Here is a 27232-nt window from a genome sequence, read left to right as displayed (position 1 = left end):
CTTGCTGTACAAATTGTTTTTGAGATCCTGATTCTCCTTGCACAGATCGTTGTTCTTGTGCTTGCATTCTTTGAGAACTACCGGCTTGCAGAGTTCGTAGCTGGTGTTCTTGGAATGCGCTGTCTGTTGAGAATTTGAGGTCTCACCAGTGCCTTCCCCAGTTCCTCAAGAAAGAGGCGTCTCCTCTGGAGCCTCCCCCTGTTCCACTCGGTGTTCAGTGCCATCCAGATGACAAAGGCGTTGTACGCTGATATGTCCAACATGTCAAAGAATATCACCAGTGGCCAGCGTAGGGTTCTCCTTTTGCAGCTGTAGGCAGTCACCAGCTCAACCCACAGACCCGAATACCATACAAGGGTTAAGTGTTCTTTGGTGGTTTTCAATTCCTGTGTTAGATTTGTTACCTCCATCTTGAGATTTCGGCTTTCCTCATGTTTTGCCCTGTAAAAATTAAGTTCTTTTCGCATCTCTTCAACTATTTAAAAAAAACAAAAAAAACAAAGGAACACTCACGCAACAAGGCTAAGGCTGTGGACAGGCAAGAAAGAAGGCTTAGGTGATCAATCGTAGGAGGAAACACTTTGGCACAAGACAAAGGGAGACGCAGACAATATATACACAGGGTAATGGGGAACAGGTAGAAACAATCAGGGCGGGGAAGACAATCAGACCGGTGACACATGAGGAAGAGCAAGTGACCTGAAACGAGAGGGCAGGTAAATATCAAAATAAAACAGGAAATGACAAGACAAGACAAAAACCCAACTTGACCTTACCGCAGTGTGACAAGCACTTGGAGAAAACCACATAGTAACAGGTGTTCTGGTATTGCTCAGCCTTGCACTCCTCAGCTTTGACTTGGAACATCAAGACTGTGCTTTTAATGCCGTAATCTTTTTACTCTGCTCTCTAATTACCCACTGGCACTTGGGTGTCAACTCTGCCCTCTCTGGAGGAAGCATCCGCGACATACTGTCCTTCCGAGTACAGAGTACTTTTTTGCATCCAACTTCATAATTTCAGTTTTTTGGGAGATTTCCCACTTTTGTTTAGTCGCCTTCTGTAACTTGCTTTCTACAGTAGTAGCAACTCCCGCAGATTGGGGCGTGCCTCAACGTTGAGCCACACCCACATTGAGCCACACCACTCCATTTGACTCATTTCCGGGGGCCATCTGGTGGCGAAGACTATGAACAGCAAGTGGCCACACTCTGTGTAAATAATATTTTAATTATGTGTATATAATATAATATAAATTATTAATTATATATAAATATTATTAAATTATTAATTGATATTTTTATAATTTGTTTAAAAAAAAGAAAAATATATACACTGGGATATGTTTCAGGTGTTTACAATTTAGTGCTATATTTATTCCTGTCTTAGTTGAACACACTGAACACTAACACTGAACTTCAAAATAAAACAGGAGCAAAACAGGAAACAAAAGACATAGACAGTGTGGTGTCCATAATTTCACTGCAGAATGCCTCAGGGTCTTCCTGCAGACGGAACAGGAAGATAAATGGCTCCCGGACCCCTTCAAGGCCTTCAACATGAGGCATTCCACCGCCCTCAAGCGACCTTTCGGTCCATGGAGATGACTTGGGGAAGGAAAGTTTCCCCTTGAATGTTTTGTGTGGTAACACCACTTTGCTGCCTCTATGGTGGTCCCGAAGCAGTGCAATCCTCTAATCATAGTCCCTCCAGCGTGTCCTGGGTCTTCCCCGGGGCCGCCTCCCGGAGGGACATGCCCAGAACATCTCACCAGGAAGACGTCCGGGAGGCATCCTCACAAGATGCCCGAGCCACCTTAACTGGTTCCTCTCGATGCGGAGGAGCAGCGGTTCTACTCTGAGCTCCTCGCGGATGGCTGAGCTTCTCATCCTATCTCTAAGGGAGAGCCCAGCCACCCTGCGAAGGAAGCTCATTTCGGCCGCTTGTATTCGCGATCTCATTCTTTCGGTCACTACCCAAAGCTTGTGACCATAGGTGAGGGTAGGAACGTAGATCGACTGGTAAATCGAGAGCTTCGCCTTTCGGCTCAGCTCCTTCTTCACCACAACGGACCGGTGCAGAAGCCGCACCGATCCGCCGGTCGATCTCCCGTTCCATCCTTCCCTCCCTCGTGAACAAGACCCCGAGATACTTAAACTCCTCCACTTGAGGCAGGATCTCATCCCCGACCCGGAGACTGCACTCCACCCTTTTCCGGCTGAGAACCATGGCCTCGGATTTGGAGGTGCTGATTCTCATCCCAGCCGCTTCGCACTCGGCTGCAAACCTCTCCAGAGAGAGCTGAAGGTCACGCTCCGATGAAGCCAACAGGACTAGATCGTCTGCAAAAAGCAGCGACCCAATCCTGAGGCCACCGAACCGCAGACCCTCAACGCCCTGGCTGCGCCTAGACCACCCCGGGGCCCTGCCACCGAGGAGTTTTTTGACTGCCTCAGCGACCTCAGCCCCAGAGATGGGCGAGACCACCACGGGGTCCCCAGACTCTGCCTCCTCAAGGGAAGACGTGCTGGTGGGATTGAGGAGTATTCCCTCCTCCGACCCAAGACGTCCCCAGTCGAGGTCAGCAGCACCCCGTCCCCACTGAACACAGTGTTGACAGTGCACTGCGCCCCCTGCCTGAGCCGCCGGATGGTGGTCCAGAACCTCCTCGAAGCCGTTCGAAAGTCGCTCTCCATGGCCTCACCAAACTCCTCCCACGCCCGAGTTTTTGCCTCCGCAACCGCTGAGGCCGCATTCCGCTTGGCACGTCGATACCCGTCAGCTGCTTCAGGACTCCCACAGGCCAAAAAGGTTCTGTAGACCTCCTTCTTCAGCTTGACGGCATCCCTCACCGCCGGTGTCTACCAGCGGGTTCGGGGGCCACCGCCACGACAGGCACCGACCACCTTACGGCCACAGCTCCGGTCAGCCGCCTCGACAATGGAGGAACGGAACAAGGTCCACTCGGACTCAATGTCCCCCACCTCCCCCGGGACATGAGCGAAGCTCTTCCGGAGGTGGGAGTTGAAACTTTTTCTGACAGGAGATTCAGCCAGACGTTCAGCCCACTCGTCACTCTCAAAATTTCTGCGGGAATTTTCTAGTTCCTTCTTCAAATTTCCCACCATTTCTCTGTAGCGGTTTAACTGTTTTTTGGTTGTTTTCAATTCCTGTGTTAGATTTGTTACCTCCATCTTAAGATTTCGGCTGTCCTTATGTTTTGCCCTGTAAAAATCAAGTTCTTCTTGCATCTCTTCAACTATTTTCTTATGTTTTAATTTGGTCTTCTCTTCTCTCTTCTTTAGATCAGAAATAATGGTTACCATTTTTTTGTCATCAGTTAGCAGATCTGTTATAGTTTTCCTCGTTATGTTCTGCATTTTCTCGTTCTTTGTTGAGTCTTTTAATCAAAAACAGCTGTGTTTCACGTGTATATATAGATGGTCTATGGGCATTTTGTTGTGTCAGTGCACATCTGTAGGTGGACTCAAGATGTTTAGCCACGATGTGGTTCAGTCAGGAAGAATTCCACAGTTGCGGACTCCACATGTTGCACAATTTGTTTTTGTTTTTTTGTTGAATTTTTTCAGAAACCTGTGGGAAGAAACTGGCGAAAACACACACACTCACACACACATATACACACACAGTTTTTTAAGTTATTAATTAAACCTGTGGGAAAAAACCAGAGCACCTGGAGAAAACCACGTAGCTGTGTTTGTGTGTATATATAGATGGTCTATGGGCATTTTGTTGTGTCAGTGCATATCTGTAGGTGGACTCAAGATGTTTAGCCACGATGTGGTTCAGTCACATATACACACACATTTTTTTAGGTTATTAATTAAACCTGTGGGAAGAAACCAGAGCACCTGGAGAAAACCACATAGCTGAGTTTGTGTGTATATATAGATGGTCTATGGGCATTTTGTTGTGTCAGTGCATATCTGTAGGTGGACTCAAGATGTTTAGCCACGATGTGGTTCAGTCACATATACACACATATTTTTTTAAGTTATTAATTAAACCTGTGGGAAGAAACCAGAGCACCTGGAGAAAACCACTTAGCTGTGTTTGTGTGTATATATAGATGGTCTATGGGCATTTTGTTGTGTCAGTGCATATCTGTAGGTGGACTCAAGATGTTTAGCCACGATGTGGTTCAGTCACATATACACACACATTTTTTTAAGTTATTAATTAAACCTGTGGGAAGAAACCAGAGCACCTGGAGAAAACCACATAGCTGAGTTTGTGTGTATATATAGATGGTCTATGGGCATTTTGTTGTGTCAGTGCACATCTGTAGGTGGACTCAAGATGTTTAGCCACGATGTGGTTCAGTCACATGTACACACATATTTTTTTAAGTTATTAATTAAACCTGTGGGAAGAAACCAGAGCACCTGGAGAAAACCACGTAGCTATTGTTTGTGTGTATATATAGATGGTCTATGGGCATTTTGTTATGTCAGTGCATATCTGTAGGTGGACTTTTCAAGGGGTTTGGCCACGATGTGGCTCAGTCAGTAAGAATTTCTTACGTTGTGCAGTCCGCAACTGTGGAGATCTGTTGGGAAGGGGTGGGAGAAGGTTGAAACGTTGCCCGACTGAAGAAGTAACAGGTTTTCTGGTATTGGTTACTGGGGGCAGGACTAATTTCTCTTCAGGCTTTAACACAACCATTTTGACTTTGCGTTCCTGGGGGGTAACTTTTTCTGTCGACTGATTGTGAGGCACATTGACGATGGGGGGTAGCTTCACTTTACCAGATTTGCCTTCAGGCACATTGGCGATGGATTTGCCTTTAGGCACCAGTTTTAAGGCCTCCATCAAATCATAGTTTCGATTTTTCTCATTCAGGTACAATTTTTTGTTTGTTTCTTCCCTGTCAATTGCTTTCTCAAGCTCAGCCTTGCACTCCTCAGCTTTGACTTGGAACATGTAAGACTGTGCTTTTAATGACGTAATCTTTTCACTCTGCTCTCTAATTACCGACTGGTACTTGAGTATCAACTCTGCCCTCTCTGGAGGAAGCATCCGTGACATACTGTCCTCCAGCTTCTCGCACTGCTTCTCCATCTCCTCGATTATTTGATCCTTCTGTTCTAGTTTTTTGCTCTCAACAGCCAGTTGTCTTGTCTTGATGTACAAATCGTTTTTGAGATCCTGATTCTCCTTGCACAGATCGTTGTTCTTGTGCTTGCATTGTTTGACAACTACTGGCTTGCAGAGTTCATTCTCTTTGATCACTCTATCCAATTGTTCTTTGAGTTCAGAGTACTTTTTTGCATGTAACTTGATAATTTCATTTTTTTGGGAGATTTCCCACTTTTGGTTAGTCGCCTTCTGTAACTTGCTTTCTAAACCGCGGTTGATTTCCGTCAGTGCCTCCACCTCCAGATGAAGGGCTTGAATCTCCCGAATACGGCTGTTGTCCTGGCTGGCCAACTTGGATTTGGCTTTGTACAGATCATTCTGATAAGTGTAGATTTGGCCAAGCAAGTCACGTTTGCAGATAATGTACTCTGATTGTATTGCATCTTTGTCCTGGGTGATGGTGTCTAATTTCTTCTTCAAATTTCCCGCCACTTCTTCGTGGTGGTTTAAGTGTTCTTTGGTTGTTTTCAGTTCATGCGTTAGATTTGTTACCTCCATCTTGAGATTTCGGCTTTCCTCATGTTTTGCCCTGTAAAAATTAAGTTCTTTTCGCATCTCTTCAACTATTTCCATATGTTTCAATTTGGTCTCCTTTTCTTTCTTCTTTAGATCAGAAAGAATGGTTACCATTTTATTGTCATCAGTTAGCAGATCTGTTAAAGTTTTCCTTGTTATGTTCTGCATTTTCTCGTTCTTTGTTGAGTCTCTTAATCAAAAACAGTGGCTGTTTATGTTCAAGTCTTTGTGAGTGTTTGGCTATGTGTCTGAACTGACTGCTGTCTAGATTCTATGATTGTCACCTGCTTATGGTTCCGTGTTTACTTTTGATTTTGAAGGTCTTGGTTTGGCCTTTCATCTTGTGTCATGTGACATGTCATGTGACAGGAAATGCCTTCATTTTGCCCCGCCCATTTTTTTTAAACATAAACATGTGTTGCAACTTCTGTTGCCATGGTGATGTGTTGGCAGCCAGTTCTGAACACTTCTCTGGCTGTGTCCGAAATCACTCACTCATTCCCTACTCCCTACTCCCTACATAGGGAAATAAATGTAGTGGACTATATAGTGAGCTCAACAGAAATTTTCGGACACTTCTCTTGTCGCCGGTAATTACGTCATTGCTGTCGCACAATTAAAACGTACCACATTAATGTCGTCTCACATAATACTTGTCCATTTACTACTGCATTTTTATTCAATTAGAGTCTTTTGATTACTGTCCTGTACTTTTTATTTTCGGATTTTGTTTTCTATTTAAGCATATTTTCATATTTTATTCTCTTGGCTCTTTGGTAACAGAAAGTTACAGTGTAATCTACTGGAATGTTTAATTATATGCTGTTCGTTTTACACTTTTTTTTTTTCAATGAATGTAGAAAGCCATTTAAATTGCCTTGTTTTGAAATTTGTAATAAAATAAACAATAGAATAAACTGGCCTCGTGACTGTCGTACTGCTCCACAACTCATGAATTTGTTTCGCTCCTCTCATCCTCCCGCCGAAAAAAACACTTATTCACACACTGTTATTCTAGAAAACTCCCATAGCGCTATAGAAATGCTGTCTACTGTCAGTCTGGCTGTTTGTGTTTTATCAATAATTCAGTTATTGATGACCAGGAGGAGAACTAGAATAGCGAGAGAGAGAGAAAGGAGAAGATGCACTGCTCTTCTAAGACTAGCAAGACGTCGTTAAATTGTGAGTGATAGCCTACTTTTTAGTGCCTTTTTAATTAGAATAGATATCATTTTCTTTAATTAATTCAATAAACTATCCTCCGTCAAACTACACCCCCTGCTGGAGCTGAGCATAGAGCCAATTGGTTTTCATAGCCTACCACAGTGCTTTTGTCAAACAGTGGTATTGTCACTTTTCACTCAGCTTTTAGTCACACACTGTACTAACCATCATTAATAAATGGCGAATTAAGCTTTACTTATTAAACAATCTATGTACATTTTCTAGATAAAGCTGCAACCATCTCTATTACTTAAGTTTAAATATTGATTTACCATTTATCAATGATAGTTGCATCTTTCTACAGCCAAATAATGTTTATAGATGATTTACAAAACAATTATCATTGATAAACAAGAAAGGCTTTTGTCATCACTTTTATCAATATAATATAATTTTTTAATGATGGTAATTGTAGGTGCCAGCTCATAGTTGGTGATAATTGGGTGCATGCCTTTACGAGTTTATTATTTTTCACATACGGGGACATGCGTCACATGGTGTGGGGTGTTACGTCAGCAGTAGTAACATCAGCTGTTCTTCACCTGGTGGGTTTTTTTTTGTATTTGAATGAACTGAGAGGGTGAGGGGGAAAGTCCCACTTTGCTGACCGCTTTGCTTTGTTTTGCTTATCTAAAAGTCAACAAGATGCATGGACATATTGAACATGAAATCGTCCTTTGTTTGTGTTTGACTTGAAATAAATGCAGCCTACAAATGCAATGCGTTTCTGGAGCCTTGATTCATCTACCACCAGCGCGTCCGGCAGGTAAAACATTTTTTTCCCTACTTAGCCTCTCTGCGACTATAGTTTTATGAGCGTTTGGATAGTCGCTCAATATTAATTATAAACAGTTACCCAACAGAGTGTGATTGTATTGTCATAACTTTAATACACATCATTTCATGACACCATGTTATCAGTTTTAATTATTCTTTACAGCGTGGTCACCCATCTCAGTACTGTCGCCTGAACCGTCACGTCCCCGTCTTGGTCCTCTGCCCTCTTCTCCTGCCTCTCCAACAGTTCTAAAACTGGGTCACGCCACTGTCGCTTTGGTGGAGCTAGCTCTTCAGACTCCGAGTCCTGCTCAGCACCCTGACACTCTGGCTCTGGTGGCACTGAATCAGGGGAGGCTGATGCTGAGACTGCTGGGGTCTCCCCCCAGGCTGAGGCAATAAGACAAGGAGGCCGAATAGAAGGCCTCCCACCTATTGCCTCATCCATGAGAGAGAACCACTTCCAATCCCTGGCAGTGGACTCCCCTGACTCAGTGCCACTCCGTTGGTGGCTTCCTCAGCTCCTGCACACATTGCAATATACACACATTTGATGTGTGTAATTACTGTAGTGTTCGTTTATAAACACAGCAAAGAAAATATACAAAGTTAAAAGTCACTGTACTTTCATCTATGCTTTCACAAAATAGAGCTGTAGTTAATTATGATGCATCCTAACCTTGTATGTTTTTTTTAGATTTTCCCACTTTTTGCCCGCCCGGGCAGGGGTCACCACACCCGTCAGCCCCATTTCTTTCAGAACAGCTCTGAAAAATACAACACGTACAGGATGATAAAAACAACAACAAATAACAATCATTAATGCTGTCAGTGTCAAATGCTTATGATATTTAGTCAAAAGTCCGTGTCATTTTACAGTTGTTCTCAGTTTTCATCTTAATGAGATAACGTCACTGCTTCAGAAGAATGAAGTAACTTTTACTCACTCCCAACCGGCTGCGGAGGCGAAGCGTTTGCCTGAAAAAAGGCGATCGTTTTCCTTCTTCAGGCGGATTAAACCTGCCACATCGTCGTCGGTACCTGCGAGATTACAATAAATTAACAAGCTTCTCCCGTGCTTATTTGACACTTGAATGTAATTTCGCTGACATTACTTATGAATTATAATAGGCTGTAGTACGTTTTTACTCCAGCTTAACATGAAAAACAGCATTAACAGTTACCTGTAGTACTGACCTCGGTCGCTAGCCATGATTGGTGCCGTAATGGCTTAATGCGTACCCCCCAGTAAGTTTTTAAATAGTATTGCATATATACAAACTATTAACAACCTGTTTTAAACCTCGGAATCAAACGTTAAACGGAAAAATACTTACATTTGTACACAGTCTCCCGTCCGTCTGCCATATTTATTTTCCTTTCCACGCACAGAGAATTTCTGGCAATGCATGATGGGATATCTTGCTTCGGTAAGTGACCATCGGATGTTCACTTCATTTCGCGGTGAATTGTGGGATACATGCAGTGCACTATATAGTGGACACTAAACATTCGGACACCACTACTAAATGGCGTGGTCGCTATATAGTGCAGTATATAGTGGTTAGGGAGTGATTTCAGACACAGCCTCTGTGTTTTTTAGTACTTTTTTTTCTCTTTTCTTTCTTTTACACTTACATCTCCATCTGTTTTGTGTACAAACATGGATTTTGAACTATGGCTTTAAAGTGAAGCCAAGGCAGAAGTGCTAGAAACTGCAGTTCCTCAAATGTCCTCTTGAGGCTGGCTCCCAAAGTGAATCATTCTCCTTAAGCCCCCATGTTAAAATGTCAACAAATGTTCACAGCACAAATAAACATGTTTGTAGCCTGGTTCAAAAAATGATTTTGGTCTCTATAGCTAATTTTCCCATTTATGATAACTGTACTAAATGTATATTTGTTTATTTATATTTGTCTATTAAGGCTTATATTTGATTGACAGGTATGTGTCCTTACAGATGGCTTGTTTGAGCAAGCGATACTCCCTCTCTGAAAGTCAAATGAAAACAAAATTTAATCTGATTAATCTGTTTAGGTATTCCTCCAGCACACATTTTTGCATGACTGATTTAAGCACAAAGCACAGTCGGTCATTATTTTGTGAAAACAAGTAATTCCAATTTGCCCCATTAAAGTTTTCCCCATCACTCCAGCTTTAGATTTATAACTATCACTGCGAATAATTTGAATTGTTTGATATTCTATAACTGGAACAAACACAGAGATATCTGAAGCTGTTCTCCCAAGAAAACTGCAGTAAATACCAACAAATGACGTCAAGCGACGAACAAGCCTGATAAAGTTCAAAAGCTACCGCTAGAGACGGGGATCATCAGGTCTACTGACTCTATGCGTTACAGTAATGCACACCTTTTAACAACTTTCAGACTACTACATCTTAAAAAAAATTGTGTGAACTTATGCACACTATCTGGTGAATACCTTGCTGCACAAAACTGTTCAGGTCTTTTCATTTTAGAAACATATTCAACGTAGATTTATTTCTATCATCTTTATATCATCAGTTTACAAGATAAAGGTGACTTACCAGAGCAGAGTTATCCATCAGCAGGTATCCATGTCGCCATGAGAACATTCAAAATAAATTAAATATGAAGAATATTCCTCTGTGACTTAGTTATTCAAGTGTTTTAGTGAGCCAAAAATGAATTCATTCACACCCTTCCTGGACTTCAGCCCAACTTTACAATAGTCACTTCTTTCTTCATTTGCAGCAAGGGAGGAAATCACTCTATTTGTGCCAGACAGACTCATAAATGACTTTAGATCTTCCCAGTCTGAGAGACTTTTGTGGATAAGATGTAATACATTCAACACATTTGTTAGAGCAAAGGAAGAAACTTTAATTGACCTTTTATTCAAAAACAATTTGCAATCACTCTTCATGATTTAATTGAACTTTCTATCAGTTGAGTGTTTGACATGAGGGACAACACAATTAATGCCAGAAAATTAACAGAATTATCAGACAATGTTTGACTATTTGAAATGAAGGATGTTTTTTTTTTCTGTGATGTCTACCTGGCACTATCTGAATTGGCCTGCTAGTTAAATCCACCCATCTGGCAACTCAAAAACTAATTATTACGCAGTTTATATGCCAAAATCCCAGTCTCCAAAAAGCTCCTTTATACTCTCTGTCGGTATAAATCATCCATGCCACTTCGGTCTACTCTCTACTGACGGTTCAAGGGATATTTGTACTGACTGTCGGAGGCAGAAATCAGGAATCAGAATCAGAGTCAGAATCAGAAATAAGGTATATACAAGATCAAATTAACATGAAATAAAGTTCAACAATGCAAAAGTAATTGTCCGTGTTTGTGTCAGCTGAGGGAGGCATTATAGAGATCAATGACCACAGGCAGGAATCATTTCCTGTGTCGCTCTGTGGTGCATTTCAGAGAAAGGAGTCTGCTTCTGAAGGAGCTCCTCTGCAGAGCCAGCGTGTCATAGAGAGGGTGTGAAACATTGTCCAATATGAAATGAAGCCTGGACAGCATCCTCCTCTCTGCCACGGTCGTCAGTGTCCAGCTCCTCCCCTACGACATCACCAGGCTCTCCGGTAATGTTTGCCTTCATTACTGGTTGCTTATTGTCCACAGGACAGACTTTTCGGGACAACTTCATCCAATTTTGATAGAGAAAATCTAATAAGATGGTTGCTAAGTCACTTAGTCATGTCAGTGTTCTGCAGGGCATTCATTTTCTCTTTTACATGGCTTGTAACATGATTAAATGCACACATGAGTAGTTCATTATGCATGTAAAAGGTTATCAGACAAGTCAAAATACAACTGAATGCATCAATAAGTAATTATAATGGAGTGTAAAAATACTTCAAATTTCCCCTTTACCACCAATCAGTTGATAACATTAATTAAAATATAATTTGTTTTACTCTCCTCTTTATCTCTCGGTACGTTTAATCGTGCGTGCGGGAACGGATTTCTTACACACGCTTAAATGGTAAATGGACTGTACTTATATAATGCCTTTCTAGTCTTTCGACCAGTCAAAGTGCTTTTACACTACATATCTCATTCAACCATTCATACACTGATGTCATTGGCTGGATCGAACCGTCGATCATCTGATCAGTGGGTGACCCACTCTACTTCCTGAGCCACAGCTGTCCCTGTATTATAAACAATTGACAAATTCACAGATGTTATGTGTTATGGAATTTTCTATCTTTAGGTTCCATGTGGGCCTTGAGGTCCTCGGCAGTATTAATTGTTTGGCTTTGGTTGAGAACAGTAGGTGCAAGTCTATCTGAACACTGTGGTAGCCAGGGTCGAAGAGACCTATTGCTGCCTGCTTAGACATAATACATAGCTTGCCGTTGATGTTCCAATCTGCGTAAACAGACATTTGTGTCTCCAGACTAGAATATGCTGTCAATAACACCTCTATGAGTAAAAGCATTCTCTTTGGCTAATCCTGGGCATATAGTATTTATGGTGTTATCTTGGGGTTTAAAGTCTATCCACTGGGATGAGTTGGGCAGAATGTGAGTCGAGACCGACTCAGGCACTTCTGATGCACCATGAGAGTGTCTCTAATTCTCCTTGGCCAGGCGTCAATAAATATTACAGCATAATACATCAGAGGCTCCTGAACACTTTCTTCCCTCCTGACCTCACCACTGACTCTGACCTTTGACTTCAGCAATTTCTCCACAGCATTATGTAGTGAATTGTCTGTTGTTAAATGTAAAACTTGCATAGAAATAAGAATAAAAAAAAAGAAAATGTATAATTGTAACAAGCGACCACATGGCTGGCCACAAACAGAAACTTTATCACCACGTTTTATACTAAATAATCTTATTTCATGATAAGATACATCAGTGGTCAGTGAACATTTCATGCTCCAGCCTGTGTAACAGTAAAACAGCTTGTGGGTTTATAAGTGTTTTTGGTGCAGAACTTGTCCCCGATCCATTTAAAAGTCCAGACAAAAATCAAGCTATTTGAACTAACTGTCTCTCAAGAAACATCTCTGCTTCTGAACTAGTAGGTAGGCATTATTCTTCAAATCCAATCCATTGTTTAAACAGTAGGATTTCACATATAATAGAGATTAAGAAAGAAACACAGTGTTTAAAACACTGCTGCAGCTTCCACTTAAAGGTACTACTTCCAGCTAATGTTGCTAACGCTATTGTATTTAATCACTTATCTATAGGCCTTTGTGTATTTTCCCCACAGAACATTTCCTATTATCCTCATCATCTTGCAAACACATTTACAAATAAATCATTCAGAAGGAAGCATGAGTAATTTGCTGTTATATAAAACTGTTATAAAACTGTTAAAATTAACTTAATAATCAGGTGGTTGCACAAGTGTAAACAGTGGCTGGTTCTCATTAACACGTTTCATTTTGAAAGTAGTATAGATTTGACATATACTTAAGGTGAAATGCATTAAATACCCGGTCATACATCAAATTCGACAACAGATAAGATTCAGTCCTCGGTCAGGTGGTATCCATAAATACTGGAGGAGAGAATATTTCACTTCTCTTGATTATTCAGTTTGAATTTACAGAGCCGTTTCCAATCATGGAAATGAAGGCCATCAATGATGTGCCTTCTATTTGCCCTCTATTTGAAAAGTTCCTCTCTGAGTTATGAAAGAAAATTTTGCATTCAGAAAAGCTCCCGTTGAACATTGATTGGTGTGTGGTACTTCTGGAGCCCACAGCCTACTCTCAAAAGTGAAGTCGGAGTCAAATCAGCTGCAAAATTTAGAGCGTTTGTTTGTGCTGTTGAATATTCATGCCATTACAAGACACTTAGTGTCATAATCAGGTTTGGACCTGGACTCTTGAGTTGTCGGTGTGTGTTTTAGTGTCAGTCTGAATGTTTGTATGGACAGCTGCTCAACCTGACTCAAGAGGAACGCCACATAGAAACAGGATAATTTAAAATAATTTAAAGGAAACTCAAAATTTGTGAATTGTAAAACAGCTGTCAGTACTTACAAATGTCAACATTTGCCATCTTGTTAAATCTTATCATGTTTTTGTCCCAGTTCTAAAAGTCACCCCATGTTTTGCTAGTGTAATGCTGTTAATGTGAAGCAGTAGCAAATGTTGGCTTTGACCACTGACGTTATAAAACATGTACATCACCCACAGGTTTCTGAAGAGCCATAATGATGATTTTTGGATGTGGTGGCTCTGACTGCCATCTTGGTAGTCCAGTCTCCACCACCTCCCGGCTAATCTAAAAATCAGCGATGACCAAGCAGCAACCTCCGTGGCTGGGAAATGAAGCCATTGCAGAAGTGCTAAAAACTGTAATTCCACGAGCAGCCGCTTGAGTCAGGCTCCAGATGTGTCCATATTAAAATGTCCAACGTCACACCAGAAATAAACATCTTTACAGCCTGGTACAGAAAACAGTTTTGGCCTCTATAGCCAATTTCCCCGTTCATGACAACTGTACTGAGAGTGATTTTTTGTTTTTTTAACTGACCTGTTTAGATGATATTAAGGTAAAGTCATGCATAATTAACACTATGGCAACTTTGGTTGACTGGTACGTGCTGTTACAGATGGCTTATTTGAGCACCCAGGCGTCATTCAGCCCATCTGTTTGCTGATTGTTAGAGAAGCTGGGTGGCGGAAGAGGCAGTACTTCCAACATGGCGGTAGCCAGTGCCACACATTTTCGGCTTCAAAGCGGTGCTTCTGAAAACTGGTGATGATGTTTTTTTTTTATACTGTTATTGGCTGCCACTCAGCTTTGGTTCCAGTTTTGCCCAGTGGCCACAAGTGGTACTATAGTTAGCAACTCCTGAAGACCCAGCTCTTTTATATAAGTCACTAAAAGCGTCAGTAAAATGACTAAATGTAATGTAAATGTTACAAAAGAAACGTCTGCATAACTGTTGAGAGAACACCTGGAACTGCAAACAAGCTCAGTGAATCAGTGGTATTGCACCAATGTCTACGTAATCTTGCATTAACTACATAATTCACAATCAACAACAGCTCACTTGTGCTGTTCTTCCCTACTGTGTGCTGTACCATGGCACTAAGAAGCTCCATCACTCCACGCTTCAATTACAGCAAAGACAGACAAGAATTGTTCCAATAATCTTGTTTAATTACTTTCTAATTAGCAGACAGTTTATATTTTGCCCCTGGCAGTAAGTCTGTGTGTCAGGGAGCTTTGGGAACGTCACTGATGAAACCGTCAGATTGTCGTTTAGCATGTGACTTCTTCACACACAGCTGCATACGCTCCTCTTTTCAGGGATGTTACTTGATCTGTGCTGACTCAGTGGCAATTTTCCAGATGAACGCTTAGACTCTGATCAATGAGCCGATGTGACAGGTAAAACCAAACAAAACAAAAAAGATACTGCCATTTCATACACGATCTGTCTCCTTGATCAGGGTAAGACCACTAATAATAAAGACCGTCCTGGTGGCTAATCAGTAACAAGGTGCACCATTCCTCTTAGTGGCATTTTATTGGCCTATTAATGGCCGTTTTTTAACTGCCAAAATGCTTCATCCCTTCAGGTTTTATTGAAACTGGCTCAGCGGACTGTGTGATATTGATAATATCTTCATTTGGACAGTTAGTGCAATTTATAAGGATAGCAGGTTAAAGGAAGTTTTTGTACCATTTTAAAAACTGCAGAGTGTTAGTTTGTGATATTTGCAATTTTTTAAACTAGAGCTGATAGAAGTAGTTGATCAGCGACACTTTTAATAATTGTACTTGTTTGCCCTGGTGGCTCAACTGGTAGAGTTGGCTCCCCATGTAGGAGTTACCCTGAAACCCCACCGGACACGTCAAGGATGCGACACTGTTTTGGTCCGTCCTGCACGTGACTTCAAACCCCACCGGGAGCTTTTCAGAAGCGGAGCATTTATTTGGTCATTTTCTTGGTTTATGTGCTTCTATATATGCTTCTATGTGTGTAAATATTCTATGTAATTAATTAGTTTAGCTTTTGTCTGTTTTTACAATCGGTAGTTTGCACGGGGTATTAGGGATTCTCTATGCTTTTTCTGTGTCAACCCGCTCGAGGTGCTCTTTGTAAATAGACACGGACTGCATGTGGCGTCTGTCAAAAATAGAACGGCCACGTATTTCACACAGAGCTGAGCGGAGGTCCGCTTCTGAACAGGATCGCGGTGGAGCCAGTGGGGTTTAAAACACTGACTGTAACGGCTGCGTCCTCCTACAGCGACCCGGTTCAGACACCGGCCTGTGGTTGCTCCCACCGACAGTATAAATAATTGACAGTGTGTTCATGACGTCACCCGTAGGTTTGAGAGCTGTTTCAAACTCAAAATCCGTGGCTCTGGCAGCAGCCATGTTGGCAGTCCTCCCCTTCTGCCCGCATTGTAACATTAAGCCTTAATGTAATTTGAACAGGTGAATTCACTCCCAGTGCAATTCATGAACAGGAAAATTAGCTATACAGACCAAAACCATTTTTTAAACCAGGCTATGAACATGTTTATTTCTGCTGTAACATTTTAAGATGGGTGCTTATGGACAATGACGCTTCCCCATGATAACAGGCGGTACGTGGTGCACGCTGCTGTCACTTGAATTCAGCTCTGCATCCCCATGTTCTTTACAGTACTTCAACATGAATCAACGGCACACAGTCACATTTCATGGGAAAACCTTTATTTTATACAGCATTCGTGGTATTTTCATGTTAATTATACGGCAAAGCAGTGTTTCTTTCTTTAGAGGAAAAAAACTCGTATTAATATGGTAAAATATGGAACAAAACCAACCTAAACGTGAAATCAACCGTACTAATATTATTTTACAATAATGTTAGAAAAAGCTATGCTGCTGTAAAAGACTGGCAGCTGTGGTTGCCAGAATTTTACTGTAATACCGTACAGTACAGTTTTTAGGCTGTTCTCAAGTGTAAACAAGAGAGCCGTGTTTTTTTGTTTTTTTTAATCGGTCATTCGATGTATCATGAAGTAGTCCTTGTAACAGAAAAAAGGCAAATCACTAATCTCCATAGTCCATGTTTGCGGATAGAGTTCAGTCACTGTAACTGGCTGCTACCCACATGGCAACAGAAGAATTCTGAAGAAGCCATTTTGTTTTCTGGGAAAGCTTAAAATTTCTACAAACTAATCGCCACACAGTCAATCCCTGAAGGTTTGCTGTCCCGGGGAAGTTACCTGTTTTACCTGTTTTGTTTGCCTTGTGCTAATTTAATTGGGAAAGAGATGCCAACACTGCTTTTTGGTTAATATGCTATGTGCCAGGTAACCTATGTTGAAATGACACTCACAAATTTGAACCCTTAGATCAGGGGTCCCCAAACTTTTTTCGGTGCAGGTCACATCAACTTGCCTTTCTGTGAAGGGGGGCTGGGGTCTGTCTATAACCGGAAATGATATCAGTCACACCAGGATTTCGCGGGCCTTTTTTGAAATAGTTGCGGCCTAAAATGCCTGATGGTTTTCAAAAAAAATTGCGGTGAAAGTTGCAGTGCTTTTTACATTTTTGTTGCGATTTTGTTATGGGAGGAAGTTAAAGTTGTGATAAGTTGCGATTCGACAGTCGCAGAGAGGGTGCAGTGAGCACTAAGTACACGGCCCGGGGAAACGACGAGGTCCGGGCAGGAGGGCGCTGTAAAGCTCGCTGCCAGAGCCGTGAGCCACCTTCGCCCCCAAGCCTTTCCAAGCCGACCCAGAGCTAGTCGCGGCACACCGCCGTGGAGGAAATGCGCCCAGCAGAGGCCAGCCAGCGCCGGGGAGAGGTCCCACGAGGAGATCCTCCCGCACTGTGCGGCCGTCCCTGACCTGCCAAGTTGAATATTAATTATTAGCTTTTTTCTGTGGCCAATGCTATAGACGAGCTTGACTATGCTGAAATGAGTGTTGTAGGAAGCCATTTGATTCAATGTTGACAACTGAAACATCCCACGTTTAAAAATAAAAGATAATATGGATTTAAAATAGAAAACTTGACCTTTAACGTCAAACCAAGTTTTTAAAATACCAGAGCACAACACATCATCCTCCCACATCGAGTCCAAACAGTATAGGTGTGTGAGACATCATGCTCTAAATAAAACTCCCTTCAATTATAGCAGCCCAATTTGTCCGATCACTGACATTTTTAACACGATGTGATGATGTGTCATATTGCAGGGTTTGTCAGTGCTGTTTGGAGATTGATTTGAAGTGAAGTGTGTGTGTGGAAACACCTTCATTCAGTTACTCCTATTTTTTAAAGATATTAAATTAGATAAAAAGTTACATTTGGCAAGAACGAGCATGTTTTACTGGTGAGATCTGACAGTATTAATCTAATACACATTGCTGGGTTGTAACTAATACGTTCCAAAGTACTACTTTCTATTTCCGCTCCACAACAAAGGAAAATATTGTACTTTTTACAAAATTTTTATTTACTTTTCAAATTAAGATTTTTGCATACAACAAACACAAGTGTAACGTTTTCTTAACCCAGCAGTTTATACGTAAAATTAGTAACAATTAGTCCAACAATCGATTAGTAGATTAACAGCAGTGAGGAAACACTGGAGGCAGGTTAGAAATGAATTAGATAAAAGATGATAATTTAGTTTTCGTAAGTCTGACGTTTGGACTGTTGAGTGGACAAAACAGACACTGTAAAGTTAATTGTATTTCTCACTATTGATGAATTTCTGTTAGACCCATAAATTAAAACAATGATGAAGTTGTTATTTCATTAAAGAAAACGTTGATGAAGTCATACATTTAGGACAGACCTGGCTGTATAGCAATAAGTGTTTGTTTGATTGTTAAAATGTATACACACACACACACGTATACATTTACAGACACTCATTTAGTTACGATTGTGCCTTAAATTATCCATCAATCCTTGAAAGAAAAATGAATCATGCCAACATTGATTAAAGTAGTTTTTTAAGTTGAACACAGCCAGTGTTTGTCTCTGCGCATTCATTTCTCTTCTGTCCCTCTTCGGGTGTTTTATGGGCTGCATCTATATTCCCAGCTCATCCATTTTCCTATTTTGTTCTCTTCTCCTCCTCCTCATGACTCGTTTTCATCTCACACTCTCTCTTCGTCTCCGTACTCTGTTTCACTCTAAATTGCTCTTCCTCTTTCTTTATTGTCCTCACAAACTTTGATTTGTTTCTGTCATTAACAGTGACAAATGTTACACTCCAAACTCCAGTAATCATCAATGACATTTTATTTTATTGATTTAGAGTTGGCGTGGTACATCTAGTCTTAATGAACGATGCAATACATCCAAGTATTGTTTGTTTTAAACTGTATCTGACTTTTATATTTCTTCAATGCTTTATGGGGTTTAATGGAATGACCTGAAAGTTTTATTTTTATTGTTGGAGATTTCATTAGGATTACTAAGCACCCAACCCACTTACTTTTATTTTAGACCTTGAGGGTCATTTTCTGTAGTACACTGTGCTATATTGCTACATTGTATATAAGCCAATCCTAACTAGCAAACTAATCTATATATCAATTGTAAGCTGGTTAGTTAACTTTTGCCCTGTAGAAAATGCTATGTGCTAGCTCATCTATGTTGAAGTGACAACCAGATTTTGAAGACTATTAAAATATAAGTGTCACACGCCTTTGTTGAAAGGAAGCTTGCAGGCTTGAGTCACATTGACTGGCTGATGGTCTGGCCTCTGGCCCCACACCACACCTGTGTTTGCACAAAAATTAATGTTTTACCAAGTGGTAAACAGTAATCGACTTGTATTTATATAGTGTTTATAAAGTCTTTTACAACACTTGTTACATGCACTTATTCACATCAAGTGGCAACCTCTGTGGCTGTGAAGTGAAGCCAATACAGAAGTGACAAAAACTGCAGTGTTAATTTTGTTACCCATTTTTCAATTCAGTCTTTGTCTTGTGTCAAAGTTCATTCATAGTCTTAGTCACTTTTAGTCTTTCAAAAATAATTTTTGTCGACTAAAAGTCTCAAAATTTAAGTCCAGTTTTAGTCAAAACATTTTAGTCTTTTTCTATGTATTTTTAGGAATAAATCTAATGCTAACATCTTTGATGATGCACACCAAAACGCCCCGTACAAAAACTGTTCAATACGAACACATGCGTCGATAACACCCCTATACCTTATCAAGTGGCTACTTGCATGGTGATGAAGAAAATGTATATTGACACACAGAAAACTTGAAGCCAAGTGGTATCCATCTGGGCCTAGCCTGTAACCCCTACTGAGCTGGTCCCTTGATCAAGGTAATACACATTGGGGCAGTGTGGACTTGCTAGTTGAGTAACCAAACAATGTCTAGGAATCACCCCAACACCATTGTTTGGCTCAGCGAACCTTCCTCACATACCAAATGTGTATTCCTACCTTTTGTCTGTCTGGCTCCAACTTTCAGACCTCATGTAAATGTCTACCTTTTGTGACAAATTCCCCTCCTCTCCCCTCTACCCTTTTGTTTCCCAACCCTTTTCCTTACCCCTCCACCTTTTGCTCCTACTTACATATGGCTGTTGTCTGTATAAAAGTGTTCCTCCTCATTTGGTCTGGGTCAGCTCACTGTATTAGATAGCCTCTGTGGCCGTCAGTTCACCAGTGTGCCGGCATGCTTTCTGAATAAACACACCACCACAGCAAACTTCTTAACTGGACTCGATGATTTCTTCGACAATGGATGCTAGCTGCTAGGATTAGCTTACCAATGCATTTACAGACATCCCAAGTCTCCCGGAAGTTCCGGGAGTCTCCCTGATATTAACAGTGGCTCCCTGATGCCCGCGAGCTAGGTAAAACATCCCGGATTTTGGATTACGCGAGAGAGATTAAAAAAAACGCGAGTGCGAGCATAAAGAAAAGATAGTACCTCGCGCATCATGCTCGGATTACTTTCAGTTACATTGCGCAGGCATAGGCGAGAGGAGGGGAGGGGGGTGAGCGCGTGAGACTGAGATACAATGAGCTACATGAAGCACCCGTGCATGCATTCAAGCGAAAACTCTGTTCAGCGTGTTCTCGTGTTCAGGGCGACTGGTTGCGAGAGAGAGCGCGCCGATTGGTTTGGTCAGCAAAATACACCAATAAGCTTTCGTTGTGGGAGGAAATGACTTTTTGGAACTTGGGATGTCTGCATTTAGATGCGTGCCAGACCAGTTAGCTTACCTTAGTATTTGGGTGGCTGAGGTTAATGTGCCTTTTCAGGTTAGTGGTATTTTTACCAGCAATTTTCATATTCCCATCTGTCAAAACAAGGCATTGTGACTTTTTCTCTGCTTCCAAATAATGGAAATGGGACCACACGTCCAGTCTCTTTTTCCTTCCAAGCATGATTGCTCTGTCCGTACACCGTGTTTCTCCTGCATGCTGTTTGTTTTCAAGCCACAGGTGCGAGAGCAGCAAGAGGATCTCAAACGTGTGGTTGTGGCGTTGCTACAGTAAAAGAAGTGCTGGCACAAACACGTGACAGCAGGACTGGATGTTGCTTTTTTTCTTATATAGTAGACGAAAACAAGGAGGACGTTTTTGTTTATATTTTATATCTTGCATGACATTTTCGTCTCGTTTTTATTCGTCAACAAAAACGCACATTTTTCGTCAGTGTTTTTAGAACATTGTATAGTCTTGTCATGGGAAAAAGGCTCGTTGGCGAACATATTTCGTCTCATCTCGTCTGACGAAATTAACACTGCCTCAAATGTCAACTTGAGGCTGGCTACAGAACAAATCAGTCTCCATAAGCACACGTATTAAAATGTCCAACTTCACAGCAGAAATAAACATGTTTACAGCAGAGCTGTAACATGCTTTCACGCCACACATCCAATTTCTTACGCCTCCCAAAAAAATCCAATCTGGGCAGAGATGCGCGAGGGTAGGTGGCGCTGATAAGCGCAAGTGGCCAGTGTAACCCACCCAGAGTTCAGTGGATTACTGTTTCCTGCGTTTCCTGTCCCGAGTAGGCGCTAGTCGGAGGAGGAAAAGCAACCGCGCAGTGGAACATTACCACTTTAGCCATCCTCGGAGCCACACCAACAACATTAGTGTTTCCTTGGACTTTTCATAATTTCTGGGAATTTTTATTAGGAATATTAATCAATAACTTTAATATGATACAGTACTGCGGTAACGCTCTCTACACTTTAAAATCTAGTGCCCGACTACATCGGTTTTTACGGTAAAGCATGTGAGCGGATTCACAGTGCCTTCAAGTGCACCTCGGAAACTCAGAAATCAAATAAGAACCTCTTTTCTAAGATACATGCAGATTTAGAAAAGTTTAGAAGGCCCTACAAGTCATGATCAGATGAACATAAAATCAGAATAAAGAATTAGGCTACACATTTTTAGCATACCCCAAAATCCGCTTGAATGCAGGAAATCACATCTCCTTAATCCAAAATTTCCTTCAGCTGTCTTTGCTTCACAGACTGTAACTAATATTGTCCATCTCCTGTAGGCCGCCCCAATCAATGACTTTTGGCCCTGCAAACCACTAGAATGCAGGGCACGACACGGGTAAAACGCATACGTGTCTGTGCGTGGGGTGCGCGGTACGACATTTTGGCCATCCCTTACAGAATCTCAGGTTTTTTGAAAGGTTGGCAGCTCTGGTTTACAGCCTGGTACAAAAAACTGTTTTGGTCTCAATAGCTAATTTCTTTGAGTATTTAACTCACCTTTTTAAATTATATTAAGGCTTAAAGTTATGCATCATTAGCAGTGTGGCTGTTTGATCGACAGGTGGGTGCTATTACAGATGGCTTGTTTAAACACTGAGGCATTCAGTCCTCCTCAGGTCCACCAAAGATCCACGTCTTTGCTGATTCCTAGATTAGCCACTTAGCCACATTGTCACTTTAGTAATCTGCGGGTGATTTCACACATATGTTGTCCATTTGTCTTTATACTGTTAGTGATGGTGTTACAAGGATAGCTAAAGTAACTACAATTCATCATTAGAAGGACGTATTCCCTCAAATCATCAAGACATTTTACTCAAAGCCACACGTCACACTGAGGCAAAATCAAGGCATCAGCAGGAAGTATAATAGTGTCATTGAGTTTGTGGGTTAACAAATCTGAGCCATGTTTCCTTTTTTCCAGTCTTTGTTTACACTTTGTCAAACCGGCACCTTTAATAGTACGCCAAATTAACTATTAGCAGTTCCTGTTTGCAGAGCTCTCATGGATGAACTCTCACTGTCATGATACTGAAGACAGCTTTAAAAAGTGATGACTTGTTTATTCACCACAGACTTAGAAGATAATGATATCAAGGAAAACTCGGTCTAAAAATATGTCCATCAGGTCTGCGTGTTCAGACTGACTTATGACTCAGAAGTACCAATTTTGATGTAAATTGGGTCAATGAGACACTAATGGTTTTAAAGTACTTCATGGCCTGCGTGTCACAGACACTGCTGCAGCTCACACTGCTGAATCACTGCTTCCAACAGAAGAATCTTTTTGTGGGTGTCTGTCCCTAATAATAAACACTATCGTGTGTCTAAAACAAACATGACCACCTACATGCGCGTCTTTGTGAAGAGAGCTTTTCACATTTAGTTTTTTCTCTTTCTACAAATAACACTGAGATGAATAATTCCCTCACAAATTTTGGACAGCATAGTCTAAAGAAGTGTGTTGATATCTGTCCTCCAGAGCAGGAAGTTTTGTCTCAAGCCAAAAAAATGTTGTAAACGTTGAAAGGCTGCGTGGTCACAGCGTAATTACCATTAAAAAGAATGAAGAGGGAGTCGGATGAACGCCAGATTAGAGAATGACGATGTGTTAGTTCTTCCGAAGAGTAAGCACATGACTCAGGCATGACAGCTGAGATGTATCAACGGGCTGGTTTAGTCATTAGAGACGCCATCCTGTGTCCTGAAGGTCAACGCACTGAGGTCCACTTTTGTGCACATGCAGGCGCTCTGGGTGCTTTTGGTTATTTTCTCAAACTCTTGCAGTACATTCAGCCTTTGTTTAAATCAGCCTTTGGGATCCTGTCTGCATCACAGGGCTCTGACCGTTTTGTAAAAGAGGAGACCTGAACATCCTGCAGGGTCATTTTGTCCAAAAAACAAACTTATTAGGCTACAAAGTCAGACTAGAAACAGAAGATAGGAGAAGAGTTAGCTGTCGGATTTTTCTCATCATGCCAGAGGTGCTTTTACACGTTAACTAAAAACTGAAAACAGTTCACCTTCTGACAGTTTGCAGCTAAATGCAGATATTTAACCAGTGCTCCTGTCTGATCAATAAGAGTGAGGATAAATACCAAATTATGAAGATAGGAAAATTTAACACAGATAATATTTTCATGAGGGAAAAGCTTTGAGGCTTATTTTTATTTGGTGTGAGATTGGTCATGTACAGTTATGTTATAATACAGGCTACATTCATGAGTTTATTGAGATTCACTATAAAGTTTAAGGGCGAAGCTGTTTACACAAAGTCCAGACTAAAGCTGTTGTTTCACACATATAGCACACAACAGTAGATTCTCTGTGTCAGACGTGTTTTCACGCGATGACAAAACTTTACAAGCCGAGTCTCAAAATGACCACAAAAAAGGACGTTAATGTTGGATGACTCTGAGCAGCAGCATGGGAAGAAATTAGCGTAGAATACAACACAGTTCTGTGATGCAGTCAAAAACTAATTGATGCTGATGACGCCGCAGCACGACACTGTGGACAGCACACAGACAGCAGAGAGACGGACAAGCAGCACCGTGCAGCAGTGAGTTCTTCAGACTATCAGAAGGAAAGAGAAATCTGAATCTGTAGGTTGATGGACATGGTGTGAGATTCACACGGTCGTTGGCAGTCAACTTAACACTGTAGAGTTAGGTGCGAACAACATAGAACTCCCTCTACCTTTATATTGTACAGACATGACAGTGGTATCAATCTTCTCTTTCATCTTCTGTGTTTGACTCTTCCTCAGGTCTCATTGTGGGATCCTTGATAGTGTGCTGGCTTCCCAACCAGATTCGTCGTCTTATGTTGGCTGCTGTGCCCAAGTCCCGCTGGACTGTTGCCTTCTTCCAGAACTACGTCAAGCTGACACCTGTGGCCGACACCTTCTTCTACCTAAGCTCCGTCATCAACCCGTTCCTCTACAACCTCTCCTCTCAACAGTTCAGGAAGGTTTTTGTCCAGGTGCTACAGTGTCGCCTCACCATCGAACACATCAACAAGCGGACCGTGCCGAGCTCCCGCGCTGCTTCTGCACGCTCCTTTCGGCCCTTGCTGATGAAGTCATTGCGTCGCAACAGGTCTAATCAGTCCACCATTCCCCAGGAGAAACCACCTCCAACCTTTAAAACCTTTCAGACGCAAAGTGACTCCGGAGTGGCTTCTAATGCTACGTCTCTTAGCCTGACTGAGGAGTCTGATTTAATTATGAAAGTAAAGATAGATGCACCATCAGAGACTGAAATATAATGTGCTGTACAATTTAATGCAACACAGTGAACAGTAAAACCAAGCCAAAGATGATTGTGCTGTGCCTTCAGAAACAAATATAGATATTCATTATACACAGTAAACACAGTACAAAGTGTAAAGTTAGGAATTTCACTGACAGATCAGCTGACAATTTGGCACAATAGCAAGTTTGCAAACAGACATTAAACTCAAAGAATGTGAAACTGTTTTCAAGTCAGAAAAAGATTATACAAAGCTCAAATATTCAGTTAAGCATGATGTCCGAACAGTTTGAGCTAAAGGTACCCAGTGGAGTTTGTGACCACTCGTGGTTATATGGAGCTTTCATGTGTAACTGGCACAGAGCTGGTGACCACAGTTAGGATAGCAGATGACTTGAAATATACTGGCCAAAAAATGAAATGAGTCATTGTATTATAAGAATTTGACCCTTTAAGCCCAACAATTTAATTAAAAGTCTATCAATGTGAGGCTGACATGTTAACTGGCTTAAAAAATAAAGTAGTAGTAGTAACCTGCATGTTTTTGTCAGCGAGTTCATATATTAGACACTTAACGTTGGAATCCCAACGTCAATGCAATGCTGTGTGGAGTTTTGCCTGCCGCCTGTTAATTTGCTCAGACTTGGTCATTTTTTCCTGGTTTACATGCTTCTTAATAATGTAAATATGCTACATAGATAAAAACTTTCCCCTTTTGGCACAAAAGTGAAAATATGACACAAAGTTCTGCAAATTAATAAAATATGTTGTTTGTTTATGCACTCTAGGATGATGCATTTCCCAATTAGATGCCCTGTTCATGTGGATATAATTTGTCATTGTCTTCCAAAACTGTTTAACATCAGATGGTTCAAATAACAGACACAGGTTATGAAATGGTTTTAATCATGCCTGAAAGAGAGTAATTTTTTTGTTTGAACCAAACAGCATTCTCCCATGTTAGTCAGATGGGGGTTTTTTTTATTCCTTGTTTACCCCTGTTATAATTACTACGGCTTCTAGAGGGCACTGTTACTTGAATGCGCTGTAATATGAACTCAGGGCGCCGCATTCAGACAGAATCTGGCACTGTGGTGTGCGTTGACGTCGATAAGCCAGTTAAGCGAAATAAAAAGTTATTTTACTGATTGTTTCACAGTGGTTACATTCAGCACAAATAGACATGCTGGACAACCCTGTAGCAATGCCTGATCCTGTCTGAATCCACCTTTAGCTATTCAGTTCTCTTAATACATCTGTCACATGCAAGCTGTGTGTCCCCTGGCTTCATGCTTTAACACTCACTGACAGCAGGTTGCAACGATTGGAGAAAAAAGGACTGCTAGCTGGTAAAAACAATACGAAATGTTTTAAAAAAGTGACTTTACAAATGTTTTATGTGTTTATGCCTTTTTGTGAGAACCAGAAACTCCACAGGGCACCTTTAAGTTTTAACTCTGCAAAACAACTGAATATTACATTTTGATGGACAACACCAGCTTCTTGCAAGTTTAGCTCCTCATATTACCTTGTGTCATAATATATTCGGCTGTAAATCAAAGTGTGCACACTAATACATATTCCCTGATCACAGGTAATAAGCATTATTTAAAAAACTGCTTTCAGTGCCATAAAGTCGTTTTCTAAAGAGACCGGTGAGTGAAACTTGCAAAAAAGTTGGCGTGGTCTAACAACAATCACATGTAAACTCTAGATGCCCCTCATTGTACCACATTATTATTAGACTACTGCTGCTCCACCTCGACGCCAATATAGTCATTAGAGATGCAATGAATATGGGATGTGTAGGTTTATACAGATTTGTGTATTTCAACATGCTCTTGTAGGTCTGTGTGCAATATCTGGGAGTTAGTGGAGGAAAATACAAACTGGACTTTTGTAATGGTTTCCACTGCGTGTTAGTGGGAGTGGGAGTTGTACCTAAGAGGGGCCTGACAGCTGTAAGTGGATTTAATATTATCACTTTGTTCTATCCAGAATCATTTAACAGTATCTTTATTGTATCATACTTCATCTTTTTCAGTTAATAAATACAGAAAAATGATTGTTTCAGGTAATGGTATTAAT

General features: G+C 41.2%; 1 protein-coding gene across 1 annotated transcript in view; it reads left to right on the top strand.

Annotated features, from left to right (window-relative positions):
• The window catches only part of gpr39 (G protein-coupled receptor 39), a 52456-nt gene extending 25247 nt beyond the window's left edge, over positions 1–27209 (top strand). Inside the window, exon 2 of the mRNA XM_019270984.2 lies at positions 24661–27209. Within this exon, the coding sequence (XP_019126529.2) occupies positions 24661–25160 (500 nt within the window). The 3' untranslated portion in view covers positions 25161–27209. The remainder of the gene's footprint in view (positions 1–24660) is intronic.
• The last annotated feature ends 23 nt before the right edge of the window (positions 27210–27232 follow it).

The sequence above is a fragment of the Larimichthys crocea genome, chromosome I (genome assembly GCF_000972845.2).
Source record: "Larimichthys crocea isolate SSNF chromosome I, L_crocea_2.0, whole genome shotgun sequence".
In the NCBI taxonomy this organism is placed as follows: Eukaryota; Metazoa; Chordata; class Actinopteri; family Sciaenidae; genus Larimichthys; species Larimichthys crocea.
Note: the sequence above shows the minus strand (reverse complement) of the source record. Positions and strands in the feature narration are given on the sequence as shown.